Source organism: Oenanthe melanoleuca, chromosome 1, assembly GCF_029582105.1.
Source record: "Oenanthe melanoleuca isolate GR-GAL-2019-014 chromosome 1, OMel1.0, whole genome shotgun sequence".
Lineage (NCBI taxonomy): Eukaryota > Metazoa > Chordata > Aves > Passeriformes > Muscicapidae > Oenanthe > Oenanthe melanoleuca.
Window position 1 is genome coordinate 66,396,708 of NC_079333.1, and position 17,932 is coordinate 66,414,639.

General features: G+C 38.5%; 1 protein-coding gene across 5 annotated transcripts in view; it reads right to left on the reverse strand.

The window, feature by feature from the left end:
- Window positions 1–17,578, reverse strand: part of RBM26 (RNA binding motif protein 26) — a 50,456-nt gene extending 32,878 nt beyond the window's left edge. For 4 of the 5 annotated variants that reach the window (XM_056486274.1, XM_056486289.1, XM_056486265.1 and 1 more), the window contains exons 1-6: window positions 17,097–17,577; window positions 6,326–6,444; window positions 5,494–5,630; window positions 4,465–4,553; window positions 3,670–3,881; window positions 1,533–1,793 (exon numbers count right to left, since the gene is read on the reverse strand). In XM_056486274.1, coding sequence (XP_056342249.1) covers window positions 1,533–1,793; window positions 3,670–3,881; window positions 4,465–4,553; window positions 5,494–5,630; window positions 6,326–6,444; window positions 17,097–17,167 — 889 coding nt within the window. In that variant the 5' untranslated portion in view covers window positions 17,168–17,577. Of the gene's footprint in view, window positions 1–1,532; window positions 1,794–3,669; window positions 3,882–4,464; window positions 4,554–5,493; window positions 5,631–6,325; window positions 6,445–17,096 lie in introns of all 5 variants that reach the window. The other variant, XM_056486257.1, reaches the window with a different exon arrangement.
- Window positions 17,579–17,932: the final 354 nt, after the last annotated feature.

Consider the following 17,932-nt stretch of genomic DNA (forward strand, 5'->3'; position numbering starts at 1 on the left):
TTCTTTTATTTTACACACAAGTCAAACAGAAGTGGGTCAGAGGAGGGCCACAAAAATTACCAGGAGCCTGAAGCACCTCTTTTATGAGGAAGGGAGATAAGAAGGCTCTGAGCAGTGAATTTAAGTACTCACTGCAGCCTTTAAGTACTTCAAACTTTTTGGTGGGACCTGAAGTGATAGGACCAGGGGTCATAGTTTCAAACTAAAACATGGTAGATTCAAAGCCAATATAAGAATAAGAAATTATTATAATGAGGGTGGTGAAACAGTGGAAGAGGTCATGTTGGACTGGGCTCTAAACAACAAGATCTCATTGAAGATGACTATGCTCACTGCAGGGATGCTAGACTAGATGAGACTTTTAGGGCCCTACTAGACCAAATTGTTCTATTATTATCCATTTAGCAACAGTGTCCACAAAAACAAACAACACAAAAATACCAGTCAATGCAATACAGGGAAAAGGCTGAAACACCTTCTGGTAAAATAGGAAGAAAGAGGAGCGCCAACTTCCTCAAAATATAATGTGGGGAAGCAGCATGTATTACCTCATCTTCAGGAAGAGTTATAGAGCACATTAAATTGAAATGTTAAATAAAATCAGTTTAGCAGAGGGTAAAGCTGAAACTTTCAAAGTGTAGGTAGAAAGAGCAGTATGATGGAACCACGTAGCCACTGAAGAGAGAAACCTTCAAAACAAAATGACGCATTCACAATTCCACTTGCTCCACAGCATTGCTGTGATGTACACTGGCAAAGCTATTCTACGGAAGTCAAACTCTGCAAATACTTGAAAGCTCAGTTTCCCGTTTTCTTTATTAAAAAAAAGAAAAATTCTCATCAGAGTTCCAAACATAAACCAGCCTAGAACTTAAACTCCTCATTGTGGTACACAACAGTAACAACAACAAAATCCCTCAGAAACAGCTTTTATGAGGAGACTTCAACTCTCCTGAGCCTGCAGGTTGACCACCTGAATTTAGTTAAGGCACTGCCAACTGCAGCAGCCTCCTGCATGTATTTTGGCACAAGACATTCAAAATGAAAGTTTAAGACAGAGATAAGCAAAAACCTAGCCAGTTTTAAGAAACACCTACACAGAAAGAAACTATGGTCTAACATGAGCCAGGGAAGTTTCAGCTCTAGACCTTTCTACTTAAAAATTGTCTCCTAGATAGGATAGAATGCAATACATCAGTTGCCATTGTCAAAACCATCAAATACAACATTTGGTTGCAACAGGACATAAGACAGAAAACCTAGGTAAAACTGATTTTTTAAATAGATTTTTAATATACTATTTTTCATTTACAGCAAATAGTCCTAGCAAGTAAAAAAATATACAAATACTAAAAGACCAAGCTATCTAAACTCAGTAAGAAGCGCACAAAATTTCCAATCAAGAATTGTGCAATAGAAAAGTCCCACTATACTAGAGAAGATCAGAAAAAGAAGGGTGAATTACCTCAATCTTTTCAGAAAGGGGACAGTCATAGCTGTAGGAAGCAACTAAAAAATTAAAAGGTACTTACCATCATAATCTCTACAGCGTTTCTTTGGCAGCGGAGGTCTTCCATAGGAGTTGTGGTCCAACTGCTCTTCATGGAACTCTGACCAACTTTCAGTAGTGTTATTTCCATGATGAGCAGGAGCAATAACAGTAATAGTACTGCTCAGTGTAGGGACAGGGTAGTGGCCAGATGAAATATTCGTCACAGAAGAAACTGGAGTATAATTGTTCTCTAAAGGATCTGTTCTATCCATGTCATATTTTGGCTTTCCCAAATCCCTATCTGTAACAAAAAAATTAAAATAAAAATTATATTGGGTAATTCCTTATCTACCTTTTCACCAGAAGCAGCCACTACTCTCTAAGTATCTTTACTCCACATCAACTCAAGACACATACAAGACAACTGAAATGTTTTACAGGTTGCCCAAAGTGCCTGTGGAGTCTCCACCCTTGGAGTTATTTATAATTTAGGATTAAAAAATAACAATTAATAATTTAGCTGGTGCTAAGCAACCTGATTCAGTTTATTTGCTTTGATAAAAGGTGTTAAGACTATACCACCTTCAGGTCTCCTCTAACCTTAACTACTCCATGATGCTACATTTCAAAGGTTTAACCAGAGAAATAATAATCTGTGAAGTACATAGTCAGACCCTGGGCTATTTTAATAACAACTATATCCACAGTAGAGCAGATACTCTATTTAACTTCAGGCAGAGTATATCTTCTTTAGTGATGCACATATTTTAAGAACTTGAGATGGAAAGTTTTTTTGAATAAAGGGAAGCAATGGCAAGAAAAGGGTAACCATCGCTTGAAAAAACGATACAAATTTTTAGTATTTCAAGACAATGTTATTGTTGTATCTTCATTTTGTTGATCTTCATTTTCTGTTCCACTCAAATGCATGTATTTATTGCATGCAAAGCTTTGCTGTAATAGGTGAAATAATAATGCTTGACAGGTGTGGAACACTCCTGGGCAGATACAGCAAGTAAAATGACCTTTTATTCTGAATACATATAAACTATTCTCTTCACTTTCTAGTATTACCACCAAAAAACAGAAAATATCCCAATTAAGACAGAACAGTTATGTCATGACATAAGTTAACAGACTTAAATAATTCCGCAGGAAATAATAATTATGAATACTATGAAATATCTTAAAATATGGCTCATCAGTGTGGTAAAACAGACTTTTCTTCATGTTCTAAGAAAAAGAAACAAAGTCTTCACTATGAAATAGTGTCCATAAGGTACTGTCATTCCAGTTTACGTAAATAATTCTTAAATTAAGAACTTAATCATGTTGTAATCTTTTAGTTAAACTGCTGCATGTTATTTAATTTGTTAATAAGTTGTTTGGAAAATATCTGGTTTCATAATTTCAGAAATCCACATTCCTAGTTTTAAGGCTCAGTTACCAAGGACTGTTTCACAGAAAGAAAAATAATACACAGGAAAGTTCTACCAGACTGTTTTTACCCGTACATTGTCTAAGACAGAACAAAGACATAAAATTACTTTCATTGCTATTTTCCAATCTACCAATAGGAAACACTGAGCAAAAAAGCACTCTTTTCACCTGAAAAAGCAACCCCCTTTACAAAGAAGTTTAATTTTACAAACTACCGCACTGAAGCCTTAAGTCCTACAAATATGTGCACAAACACAGGTATTTACTGTAATGATTTCAGCCCTTCACCTATGACACCGAAGAGGAGACAAGACCGGAAGTCTTCAGCTGTACTGATCTGCTTGTCAAGTCATTTACTGCCAAACAGGCAGCCTCAGCCAATTCCACCTCTGCAGATGAGTATTAATTTCTGTATCTCCTTAAACCAGATTCTGAGTTTCTTAAATTTAATGAAATGAAAATAAGTTGTACTTTTCTGCCTCTCTTACAACAATGTTTAAAAGTGGACAGCACAGACACCTCAATACAAAGGCATTGAAGAACAGAGCATAAGAGAGGAAAACATGAATTGAGAACACAATCACAGAAGCCTCATCTCCATAGACAACAAAGTTAAATTTGAATAAAGGAACAAGAACAATAGATGAAAATCTAGTACATTTTGAACATAGTTTTCAATTTAGTTTCTAAATTTTGTAGAAAACATTCACCGTATTTTAGAGACCAACTGTTGGTACCTCTGCTTCGCGTTCTGCTCCGGCTTCTGCTCCGGTCTCGATCACGGTCCCGCAACCTCTCCTTGCTCCAACTCCTACTTCGACTCCTGCTGTAGCTCCGACTCCTCCCTCTCCGTCTGTTGTATCGATCCCTATAGGAATCTCTTCTGGGAGGATTTCGGTCATAATCCCTCTTCCGAGAACGTTCATCTTTTTTCCTTTCATCGCGGCTTCTAGAAATGAAGTATTAGACGTTCATTACAAGAATTATGAAGCTGTAGTTTGGAATGTTAACTACTTAAAAACTTTAAGAAACGTCAATGGAAAACCAGAGAAAAGCTACAAATTGCGTGTAACTTATGGCTACTCCTTTCCTCTCAGAAGGATTTTAAAATTAGTTTCACTTATTTGTTTTATTTTTAACATACCTAAGATTTTAAAACAAATATAAATTTATGTTTCTGCACAATACTGTGTATTTCCCAAGTTGGAAAAAAACAGCAACTTTGGTTATTGAAGGGAATGCTTCTAAATCAAAACTCAAACTCAGTATCAGGCAGAGTAGATACTGCAATAAAACCACAAATCTAACACCAGAATTACTCCTAAAACTCCAAGGATGACAGCTGTGCACAACTCAAGAGACAGGTTCCACTGACACACACTCACCACTTAACTACATATGCGTAAAAGCAATAGAAGTCGCCTTTTCAGGCTTATTAGATGACAATACAGAAACAAATTATTTAAGTCAGTAAAAAATCCAAATCCATCTGAATAATGATATAATACCAGGGCTCAAGCAAAATTTTTCACCTGGTGTCTCTGTAGCGAGAACTTGACTGAGGAGGGCTGTGATTTAATCTTCTAGAGAACTTCTTCTCTCGCTCTTCCTCTTTAACAATCTGAATTCAAAGTATATACATTAGATCAAAACATGAGTACACCAAAATGCAAACTTCTGCATAATCAAATAAAACCAACAACTCTGAACACTGAGCAATCAGCAGTAATACTGCAATTCAATATTTCAGTCTCTAACATAATTACAGAATCTTCATAACATGTTAATTTCTATTTCTAGGAATATTCAAAGCCCTGTTTGAGAGAAAATAAAATAATCAGTCTTTATAGTGCTGCACTGAAAATACAGCTGCTTTTATTGTAGGTAGATAAAAGAGATATTAAGGCTTTGGGAAGATTTGAAAAGACATATATATTCAACAAGCAACACCAAAGACTTTTTGTTATCAGCAGGTTATCTAGTTCAGTTCACACTTAAAACACTTCCACATAAGCAAACCTAGGCTGCTACTGAAAAGCACAAACTTACTCTTCTGGCTCAATGAACAACATAAACACTTGTGACAAAAGGATGTTAATCTGGATCAAGCAGCTGAAGGAATAAGAATTGCCATTTAGAATGGCAGCCAAGATTTATGGAAAATTAAACTGCAGCACAACTACAACAGCAATTTTGACCAGAGAACTAATCCAGGTTGTACTGCAGCTCCTACACTATTCATTGACTTCATTTACCTTTGCCTCAGCAAAACCACTGTGGTTTACCTTTGAAACACCCACTTGGGTTAGAAAAGTCATACAGCAGTGCTCAACATGCCAATATTCTGTTATTTTAAAGCTGTCATGTAATTATTAATAATACTATTAATAAAAGTAATTATTATTAACATAATTATAACTAATTATTAATAAACATTATTTATATAAACTATAATAAATTACTAATAACTCTTACTAATAAAAAACCAATGAAGTTAAGCAAATAAGCAAATTATATAAATGAGGAAAAAGATGTACATGTAAATTAAAATAAATTCCCACCTCTTCTTTTTTTGTCTCTTTTTCTTGGTGCTGAAAAAATTCTACTTTCAGGCTTCCTGATGATGGCTGCTCTGGTGGAGGTAGGTAGCTTTTTGTATTCACAGCATCAAACAGTTTTTCCACAAATATCTGAGTTTCTAGAAGTAAAGATTGTACAAATATCCATTATACAAAACCATGATTAACATTTGCTTTAAATATTAATAAATAAATAAGCCCAAAAGACCTAGACAAGCAACTAAAACCAACATTCAGCAAAAAGTTAAAAAAACAAAGAGTATTTTCTTTAAATACTGTGCTCCTAATTTGTATTTTAAAAGGACATTTACAGAGCCAAAAAAGGTGTCAATAATGAACAATGTTTTACAAAAGTTTTCAATTCTTGAATTATTTAATGTTTCTTAATAAAGCATCTGGAAAAATATTTCTGGTATATAGATACAGAGGTTCAATACTTGCCCAGGAAAATTGTGGGTGCCCCAGCTCTGAAAGCATTCAAGACCAGGTCAGAAAAGGCCCTGATAAATCTGGTCTAGTGCAAGATGCCCTTGCCCAGGACAGGGGGCTGGAACTAGAGGATCCTTACAGTCTCTTTCAATCCAAACCATTCTATGATTCTGTCCCTCTGTGAGTACTAACAAAACATATACCTAATATATGCAACCTATACACCTGGGCTTTTTAAAATTATTTTATGGAAATTGAATTACACTCTACAAAGTAACAAAGCTAATAGAGATCAAAGCCCAATTTTATGGTAAATGATTACTTGAATAAACTGAACAGGACAGAATTTTGCACTCAATCTTAATTGTTATGACAAATCCCATACCTTTCTGAAGAAATACGTCCAGCTGATCAACACACAATGCCTTCAGTTCCTTTTCACTTTTATCCTTCTTTACCAAAGCCAGAACATATTTAGCTAGGGCGGATGGATCTGCATCACATCTGCAAATAGGTTAGGAAAAGAAAAGCAATTTAGTTACAGTAATTAATGTCTGAAACTGGTATGACCAATACATATACAGGGCAAAACCATTTCCTACCAAAGCAACACTCAGGTGTATTTTTTAAAGCAGAGTCCAGATATATAACGTTTCTAAGTATCGCTTTCCTTGTCAAGAGAAAAATTGCCTAGAATATTTCCTAATACTGGACAAAGAACACCAGAGCAAACTAGAACAAACTATTTCATTAGGAACAACCTCAACTGCCTATTTTGTATTAAAAAAAAAGACAGCAAATACTTCCCTAACTCCCCAAAGATGGAATCAAAAATTCTGAATATAACACTGAATAACTGCTATCTGGGAAAAGTCAGTCTATCCAATTGCAAATTAACACAGTGAGACTATAGAAGTAATCTATGCTACATTAAAAAAATAAAATTAAAAATCAGACCCTTGAGTATTCTCCTAAATACACTTTTGAACATTCTTATTACTACTTACATATGAACACCATGAATACTGAAACTGGTTTTTTCAGTTTCAAACTTGGTTTCAAAAGCCTAAATTCATATATTGTAACAGACATTGCATAAGAGGTACACTGAAAATTGAGAGAAATTTAGGGGACCATTATCCATTTGACATCTGAGTTCAGAATTCAACCTACAATTAAATACAGAGCACCTCAATGTAGAAGTTGGTGGTCTTATGCACATCAACAAAGGACTTAGAATGAAGAAAGCCATGTATCCACATTCAGTAGGACATTAATATAAGCGGTATATTATTTTTACAATGTTTCACAATAGGAATCTACAACAAACTTTGTGGTGGTGTTGTAAAGCCTGCCAAAGCAAGTGAGACTACTGCATAAAACTATTCATGTTTCAAAAAGAGTAACTCATGAAATGGTGAGACACTCGTCTCAAAGAACTTAATCTCCTTATTTAGTATATACCAAAGGAAGACTTCAGGCCCCACAAAATAACAAAGGATTGAATGGATGCATGCTGGTCATGTGATACAAACGGATTATTTTGCTGGTCATTAAAGCTTGTACTAATGTTTTAAAGAATGACAAGTAGAAAAAAATTGCATCGATGGATACTAAGTGTACATGCTTTCTAGCAAAAATAACCAATAAGAAAAATTAATTTGTGGTCAGGGATTTGCACTCAATATGAACATTACACAAATAGTGCTCTAGCATAGAGGTCCAACAGTCATAATAAAGGAATCAGCCATTTGAAATCCCTTCCACAATGGGTAAGATACAAATGCTGAAGCTTAATTATTAATCTAAGTGTTGATCATTGAAATGGCATTATTTTGGACAATGGGCAGAAGAACCCAAATCCCTAAACAAACATATCACAGCACCTAATTCCTCTCACCAGAGAAACTTATCTCCTGCACAGGAAGCAACATCCCCCATGCAAACATATCCACTCAGAAAAGGAAGTCGATCTGTCAGCATCACTTACGGACAGCCTGGGCCCAGCACACGGAGCCCTGAAGTTAAAGGTCACAGCTTCAAACGTAACCCAGCATTCTCTAGAAAGCAGGGAACAGTACAATTTCATACTGAAAAAGCAACATGGACTGCTAGAGGATGTACCACTGTGTTCCATGTTAGTCTATATTAATTTATAGATACAGGAAACAGGAGTTCATGATCAGTCTATATTCCAAAAGAACTGACACACATTAAATGAACAAAATGAACTGAACTGACTGAAAATGCTTCAGAAATTTTTCACACCTAGTTTGCCTCATTCAGGTCTAACAATTCTTTATCCAGAAGAAAATACTGTCTAAGCACCAAGACAGTGCAGGACCTGACACAACCTTCTGCAGTGCAACCAGCAGAACTGTAACGCTACAAGCACCTGAGCACATCAGCAAAGCAGATTATCTAAAAGCCCAGTGTGGAACAGTATTCATCACAGTCTGCAATGAGGGCTCTCTCAGCCTTCAGCAGGCCCTAATAACAGCATTTCATAACATTTCAGTCATTGAATTTGCAAAGTTATTAACTTTTTTCATTGCTCCTTCATGCAACTTCAACGGCACTTTAGTTTTTCAATACTTTACAGGTTTCACGCTGAAAGGTGCCATGGAAAATGAATGTGCTGTTTGCATCATGACAGGTGGGGAGCAGACAATTTTCACATTATTATCCTCCATTTTTCTTTTTTAATTTCAATTTCCATAGATTTTGTTCTCATTCGATAATAAGAACAATCACCTTTCATTTTTCAAAATCCGTTACAAATTACTTAAATTATACATAGCACTCAAAATTTAGGGGGAGGAGGGCACAGAAATAAAGAAAAAAAAGGGGCCAGGAAAAAACCCCTGAGTCAGTCTAGAACGTAAAAACCTGCTGCTCTTAGCTATTACAATGTGTTTTACATCTCCAGCTCCTACAGCATTGACTGTACAACAACCTCATACTCAGCTTAAAGCAATTCCCCTTTAATGAGCAGGATAAAAACCAGAAAGTCCTCTCTGGAAAACCACCTAGACTGTAACAAAATAAGCCATAAACTATCCCCCCCAAAAAAAAAGCCAAAAACCCCACAAAACCAACAAACAAAACCCCCAAATCCAAACAAACAGAAGTCATTTAAAAATAATGAGCAGTTAATGCTTTCATCCTCCCTGCCATGATGACTTTGGATATCTTTGCAATCCTGTCCACCCCCAGAACTTGAACTCATCTACCCAACAGATACGAAAACATTCTCAATGAAAATGTACTTTTAATTTGCAAAACACAGGATCACTTTCTGATGTGCACTCATGCACATGGTTCAATATTTGTCACCCTGTACAGCCACCTATGAACAATGCAAAACAATCTGAATTCTACTATTATTGTTATTCAGTGTGTACAAGAATCTACATGCTTTCAATTTTGACTACTTAACAAACACTATTAAAAAAAAAAAAAAAGTAACAGGCAAATTATTTCAAATTGACACTACTTAAGCAATAATGAATATAGTGAGTTTTGTGGTACAGTGAGATGGAGATGCTTTTGTAAACCAACATTAAGATTTTATATGCTTTCTTTTATTTTTTTTTAAATAAACTGCAAATGATCTTTACACAGACAGAGGCTGGTGTCCTTTTTTAAGTACTGACTTGAAAAAGACGTTTCCTCTTCTCAATCTGCTCTTCAAAGCTTGAAAAAAAACCACAAGCAATTTATCTGTTTTCTCCACAGTACAGTGAAGGTTGTTTCTGTAGATAGTGTCTTAAGTAGATCTAACACATTCATAATTTGATCTTTTATTGCTTTTCAAACTCTTGTAAAATGTCTTTAAGATGATGCTAAACTTAAATTGCTAGCAACCTCAAGTGATGAAAAAGAGGACCAACTGACCTCATAAAGTAAAAAATAAATGTAAAGTTTATAAACTGTGAATTAAGGAAGTCTGCCTGAAAAATTCTTTATTGTTATCAAGAGTTTCTAGACATCATCTTCATTCATTTTGATTGGGGGGAGCTTTTTTAAAAAGCAATTCCTTTCCAATTTTCATTCAATTCTGAAATGTTCTGTACAAATTCTCCATCCACTGGTTTAGTCAAAATCCACTAGTTTGGATTATGGGGCCTTGAGTTTTCCTGATAAACAAGATCTCATGTTCTCTAGTTTAACAGTATTTTCTGAGAGAATAGCAGCCTTTGTGTGTGAATAATACTCAATATGCTTGCTCTGTCTTTGTTGTGCATACATGGATTTTTCACCGATTTTGAGCTAGCTTTGTCAGTTTTTCTAAACCTCTTTGTCTTGCATTTTATGCTCTTATAATCGACTTTATTTTTTTAACAAGTAATGTGAGAATAAAGAAAAAAAGGAAAAGCACTCATGCTGGTGGCAGCAAATATACTGTGTAGCACAAGGATTTATCATACAATATACATATCGTGCTATGTTCTTGCAGATTGAAAGATAACAGAGAAAGATCCTTAACTGATATCTTAGAAAAATGAGAATACCACCAACATATTTCAAATACTCTAAGTTGCCCTAAAAATGAACAAAAAATTTATATTATGATTCTACTGCTCACTGAATTATATACATTTTCAAGTATTAAATACAGGTTTCAATCCTTAGCTAAACTTGAATATAGTGTGGTACATCAGTCCTCACCATAAACACAATCTGTGCATTACAAGTGTGACAAAACTTTATACATAACTTTACTCTTACGATAATGGCTCCTAGAAAAATGGTCACATGCATCGAAGCATGTAGAGAAACATTTCTCAACTCTGATTTCCCTATCTCCATCCCTTCAACATTCTGTAGGCATGTGCTGCGAGCACTAATACACATCTGTAATCACAAATCCCTCTTCCTGCTTTTGTGTTTTTTTTAACAAACACACAAGCAAACACACACCAGCTGGTACAAGTAATCTGAATTAATTTCCACTGCAGCAAGTACATCCCAGTGTGTGCTACCATTAAACACCATAGTATGTTTTCTTACACCCTATTTCTGAATATGTATGTATCATTGTTCCTAACAATGTTTAATGTTTTTACCTCTAGGAATACTTTTTAGCAGTCTGCACTAAGTCAGAAATTACACAGTGCCTACTCCTCTCTATTTAACAAGGAAGGTTGCTCATGTAATCCTGCTTTAATAAACAGTATTGAATATACAGGCGTAGATGGAAGAATTTTCTTGCTAGATCTCTACATGCTCTTCAGAAAATTATATGGATATCTCCAATCGCTATGCGACAGATAAAAGCTTCAAAAAGGAAAGCAATTCCCATCAAATATTTTGTTTCAATCACAGAAGGAACAGTTCAACAAAGATCATAGGAAAGTTCAAAACCCCATATCTCTGACCTCACCTGTTTTTGCAGTCATTATTTTAAATAAATATAAACCATAAAAGCTGAAGCTGTCAGGGTAAATTTAAGCCTTAAGTTTTTTGTTGTAAATAATACTTGAAAAAGGAAAAGTAATTTGGCTGAGTCACCTCTCAGTAGAGACTCTTCTTCTTACTTGAATACTTCGCAATTCATTAAACATTTTTTAACCTATCCATTTCCAGTATGTTCTGAGAACCCACTTTGACTTTTTTAGTCACCAGGCAACTACAGACGTTAGCCTTAACTGAGAAATGCAGTATATGTGGCATTGATACTAAATGTGTTTGCAAAAACACATTACTGGTGTAGCTGTATGTTTAAAAGCCCTTATTAACACATAGCTAATGTGGTATGCACACACTACTTTTTTCAGATGTAAAGAAACTACAGGAAGGGATTTTTTCTTCAGATTTAGAATTAATGTACAAACCAAAATGATGCTGCAAACCCTGAAACTAGTTCCTTGACAAATTTAAGCTACCACAACACACTGAAGCCTCAAAAGCACGTCTGTAGTCCTCCAGGCAACAAATGGTGTTGCTGTAAAGGAAATAACAAGTAGGTGCATGCTATTCGTCGTGCTCTGATCCTGAGAGTTAATAACCCAAATTTCAGAGTCTAGTTTTATTGCCTGAAGACTGATTGCTAAAATACTGCTCAGTTCTTGACATTAACCAAGGTGGACATGGCTGTATTTGAAGGCTGACAGAAATGCTTTGTACTTGCAGGGCTGAGTGGGTGCAGAGAGATGTACACTGCATACTGGGCAGTGCAGCCAGCCTAATTCAGGCTGGCACCACTAATGCACCACTTCATTGTTACTAAAAATAAAATAAAATAAAATAAAATAAAATAAATAAATAAATAAATAAAATCTATTAAAACCTATGGTGTTCAGTAAGTAAAATGAATGACAAACTCATTCAGCAAGATCCAAGTTTTATCTTGAGACACTATCGTGGCTGAGAAGGACCACTCTTCTGACAGTCACTTTCACTAACTCTCTAACAGTACTTAAAGCAATAGAAACACACTGAGGAACAGCGCAGCCTCCAAAGCTGCTATTCAAGCTAATGATGCCATTAAATCAGTTCTGAATTATTATGATACCCAAATCTGACATGTTCATACAGCTGCAACCAGTAATTGGCAGCCTAGAATGCCACCCCTAGACTCAAGACAGCTCTCATGAGGCAGAACAGCTGTCAGCTTGCTGGCTCTCCAACACCCATTCAATGCAGAAAGCAAAACTCATCACAGTGTCTCTGTGATGTCTTGAAATACAGTCAAAGGAGTTTCACTTCACTGCTGATATTCACTGTCAGAACAAAAAAGGCTTCCTGTAACTGGAGTAATTTTCTCCTTTTTATTTTCTGATTTTAACTACACCTAATAATACCAATCTTTTAATACTAATGTAATATTTTTGCAAAAGCTTAGCAGCATCAGCACCCTAAGCTAGGAACCTCAACTTCTCATATACAGTAGCTCTCTGTGAGTCACGTGAACAGACTATCAAGTTTCATAACAGATGCAGAAAAATAACTAGTGTTAAAAATGACATACCACTGGGGTGCACTTGTGCTTTATTTATCTTAGTTACAAACAGCTTCATGCAATGTGTTAGCAAAGTGTTAATAAAGTAAAGAGAATGCTTATTGCTTCTGAACATCTTAGGACGTTTCATGGAAAATGACAGAAATCTCATGGTGGGCCAATGAGTGTTATTGGTAGGATGATGTGCCACGTGAAAGGAATGGCAAGGTTTTTCATTTTAACTTATTTCTATGCTTTCAACATCCTGGTTTATCAGCATATTCCTTACACTACTGTTAAACCTTTTTCATGTGCTACCTGTGAAGTCAAAAAAATGGGTTGAAAAGTTTGACAAACAAAGAATAGTGAGGGCAAAACACCAGATCGCTTAACATAAAATATTCCATTGATAAATATACTCAAAATATTCTTTAAACAATTTTAATTTTATTCCATCTGATGTAAGTCGTTACACCACCATATTCACTTACAGAATTCATTAATGCAAAATACCTTTCCATTTCAATGAGGTATGCCTAAATACTGCATAAATGTTGTAGGCATTTCATCTTTTTTTCAAGTTTGATTTAGTACAGAAGAAAACCTCTACAAATGTGTAAATACAGTGAAGTGGAAAAAAATAGATATGGGAGCCTTAATCAAATTGAAAGTAACATTCAGCAGGCCACAGAAATATTTCAGTTTAATTTATTTTACACAAAGTAATTAAAACCAAGGAAACTTTCCTGTGTGGAGAATTAGGACAAGGGGGAGAACATTACAATGCTTTATAAGTGAAATTGTGAGTGTAGCATTTGTACAAAAAGCTAGTTTTTTTCACAATTAGAGATTCAAATAAATTCTAGAAACATAAATTAAGGAAATCCCTACCAGGAACTTTGCCAAGCCAGATCCTGATATTTCAGCAAGGACTATATACACAGTTTATAGAGTATCTGGAATGAACTTGCAGAAAAGAAACCCATCAAATTGACAGGTTCAGTGAGTGCCTTGTTAGTACAGAAACCAGAAGTGACAGGCATACGGTTATATTCTAAGTCTAACATTATCTTCCAACACTTGACAGAAATCATGCCACGGACAACAAAGTGTGTAACACTAGAAACTTAGCTCATTGCTGTCTGCAAGCAATGAGGACGACTGGTAACAAACGCCTTCTTTACAGAGCTGACTGGAGTTAAACATACAAGATAATTCTAGTCAAACACAGAGTAGCCACAGCACAAAAAGCCTCTTGCCACTTTATTTGTACTGGTACTACATTTACATGGCTGTATCTGCAATGATTCTGTGTGGATATTTAGCAATTCTCTGTACACCACACAGAGCTCTACAAAGTGTTGTTTCCAAAACCACAAAAGCAGACTCTTCTTGAAGAACTGCAGAAAGCTCTTAGAGACCTATTACCCCTCAAACGGAGCTGGACTGTCCAAATGCTCCAGCATGGCAGCATTTGCAGTTTCTGCCTCAATGCAACAAGACAAAACTCAGATAAAGCCTTTTTGTATGGATGATCACCAAGGCTTAGCCAAAGGCATCAGAGTAGTCCAAAACAAACAAACAACCCCAACAACCTACCACCAACAAAAAATTCCTCCACCATTTGTCTCCCTCAACATTCCTGTCTATGAACAATGTTTCCCAGGGATTCTACGTAAAAGTAGTCCAACAACCAAACAATGTCCAGTCCACATAATTACGTAATGCCCTTGTTTCATTATATTAAGAAGTTGGCATTTTTAAAACTGTTTAAAGATAAAATGAGACAATTTTTGTGGCTATCGCTATATCTTAATTCTGAAACATTATGTTTCAGAAGTACATGCATTATGGCCTTTGGAATAAGTTATACATCCTGATTAAAAAATACTAGCTCTTTGGAAAAGACAACTTGGAAAGTGCAGCATGTTCTAACCATGCAGCTCTAGGTAACTAGCACATAAATAATACAGACACGTTTGTATAAAATTTATGTTTCTTCCTAATGCACTTCTACCGTTACAACCACCAAGACACCACCTCCATAATGACCTAATACAGAGGTGTCTTTCTTAGCGCAGTTTGGAGGTTAAGCTATTTATCTTGCAGCTAAAGGTTTCTGAAAGAACGCTAGACAAAAACACCTGGCACTTTTGTTTCATTAAGAGGAAAAGACAAGTCAAAAATCATTTTTGGGCTACAGCAACACACCTCTAGAGGATCAGTAGTTAGTGCCTTACTGTGCCAGTAATGCAACAGTTACTTCTTTAGAAGTAGCTGCACACTGAAATTTTTACACAGCCAGAAGCTACAGCTGTAGTTACACACTTCAGATAGCTGACTCCAAAAGCACCTCCAAGAGTATCTGACTGCTGGGAAAGGACAATACATCTTCACAAATTCTAGCATCTATTCAACAATGTAGTAATACAGGACACTGCAGAAAACTGACTGACAGTCACTGCTGGTTTGTTTCTGCCCAAAGCTAAAAATTCAGAGAACTCATCATCCTCCCCAGATCAGCGTCTCCCTAGCTCTCCATAGTTTTCCAAAACGACAACCACTTTTGATCTGCTCACATACCACAATTTAACCTAACAGATACATGCTGGTCTTCTTAGTAGAAAAAAAGCAGAAAATTTCACTGATCACAAAAGCTGAAAATCTCAATTTCACCCTTTAACTGCTGACTACTGCTAAGAGAGCTCATGGTTTGATATTCAAACAAAGAAACATGGACCAATCTGAGACTGTTCCAACCCTCTTAACCACCACACTCAAAACACTGACAGCGAGTTGCTGATTGCCATTAACAAAATAACCATACAAGAAAGCACCCAGAAACTTATAGGGAGCATTATGTAGCAGAGAACTAGGGAAGTCTATTATCCCAGAACACAACTGCATTACACTAAACCAAGAGAAAAAGTAATTCACCTTCCCAACTACAGCTTTACAAGATGATGCCCTTTTCTCCCCACAAAATAAAAATCTTAAACGTCAAACCTATATAACAAAGACACTCAGTGTAATTTGCTGCAGGCCAAATTCAATGAAAATAAATTCACAGTTCATCTATTTCAGTGTGGTCTGGATTAGACTCTATGGTATAAAGAAGAACCACTACCCCCCTCCTCCACCACCTCAAAAAAAAAAGGCCCCAAACAAACAAAAGAACAACCCAAGTGGAGCTCTCCTAAAAATGTCCCAGCATTTTATAATTTTTTCAAGTTATTTCAGCATAAGATATACTTAACTAATGGCTATGGAAGCCATAAAGCAATTTTTTCCTTTCCTTCCCCCCCACGTGAACTCATCAAGAGTAAAACCTACAGTGCGCAAACACCTCAGCACAAAAGTTAACACCAGACTGAATTCAGGAGTTCTAGCTCATTTAACTCAATCCAAACTCCAACAATTCAATTCAGCCATGTTAAAAGAGTGGTTCAGAATGACAAGAAAAGTGTATGCTTTCATCTGTAGACACTACACTTCCAGAACACAAACCTTTAAAACTAAGTTCACACCTCAGTCCCACTAAAATACCATTTAGAGAAGGAAGGCGCATTTGCAGAAGAGCTCCACTTACTCACATGAATGTTATGCTTAGAGGCCACGCACGTATTCACAAACAGACTAATTATTCTCTGGGGCTCCTACTCCCAAGTCCTCTACTGATGCAATTTTTATTTGAGAGCAGGGAAACCAGACAGCGTCAGATACTCAAAACAACTAAGAATAATGTGCGACGAGTCTGTAGAAAGTGCTACTGGGAAGATGCCAGGATCCCTCAAGACGCGCGAGCGGCACCTGAGCTGTCCCGGAGCAGGTCCGTGCACAGGGCGGCGGGCCGTGCTCCTTACCGCGGCCGCTCCGGGCCGAGCGCGGGGCACAGCGAGCTGCACACGCACACGCGGCGTCTCCCGCTCTCCCCGGGCTACAAAGGGAAGAGGAACGCGGTCGCTAGGGGGGGAAGCTGCATCCTCGGAGAGAGATGGTCCTACCTCCCGGCCGAGGACGGCGACGGGAGAGCGGGAGAACGACGCAGCCCCTCACACACGGCGGCCGGGGCAGAAGGGCGCAGAGAGGGCATCATCTCCCGGGATGCCCTCCCGGGACCCGCCGGCACCGCGCTTCCCGCCCCCGCGGATCCCCATCTTCTGCAAGGGGAAGGTTTATTTCGAGGGGCGAGAGGGTGAGGAAGGCTACTCACATGGGCTCCAAGGTTTTGCTGAGCCAGGATTTCAGCGCCTCGAAGTTTTCTATGATCATTTTAACCACCATCCAGAGCGGCCCGGGCCCCCCGCCTCCCCGCCAGCAGCAGCAGCAGCAGCAGCAAAAGCAGCAGCCCCGGCGGCGGGGTCCGCCGCCCCGCCGGCCGGCGCCCCGGCTCCCGCCGCGCCTTCCCGCAGCCTCCGCCGCCTCCCGGTTCGGCAGAGGCCGCCGGGCAGGGGCCGGAGGCCCAGCGACACGGAGGGGGCGGAACCAATCGAGCAGCGGCTGCTTCCCGCGGGTCCCGCTCTCGCCGCTCCTGTGCCGGGGAGCGCGTCCCGGGCGCTGCGCGGGTCCCCCCCGCCGGAGGGCGGCGCGGCCGAGTGCGGCGGCGGCGGCGCGGTCCGGGACGGGCGGCCCCCCCCGCCGCCCTGAGCCGCAGCGCCCGACGGAGCGAGCGCCCGAGCGAGCGGGTAAGATGGCGGCGCCCCGCTGTCGCGAGAGCCCAGAGTCTCGCGAGGCCGGGCGGCGCGCGGGGGCTGCCGGGAGGCGGGGCCGAGCGGGGAGCCGCGGGGCGGGGGGAGTGTGTGGGGCGGTGCTGGGATGGGTCGGGACCGCGCGTTCCCTGTGCTGTGGCGGCGTGGAGCGGTGCTCTAGGGGCAGAAGAAATGCCGCTGTGTATTCCCAACTGGTGTTTGAAATGCGCATGTACTTGTTTTGTTTCCTGGAAACGCTGATAGCCTTACCGAATATGATCATAGAATCACAGAACGGGTGAGGTTGGAAGGGACCACCTTGGATCACCTGGCCCAGCCTCCCTGCTCTGGCAGGGTCATC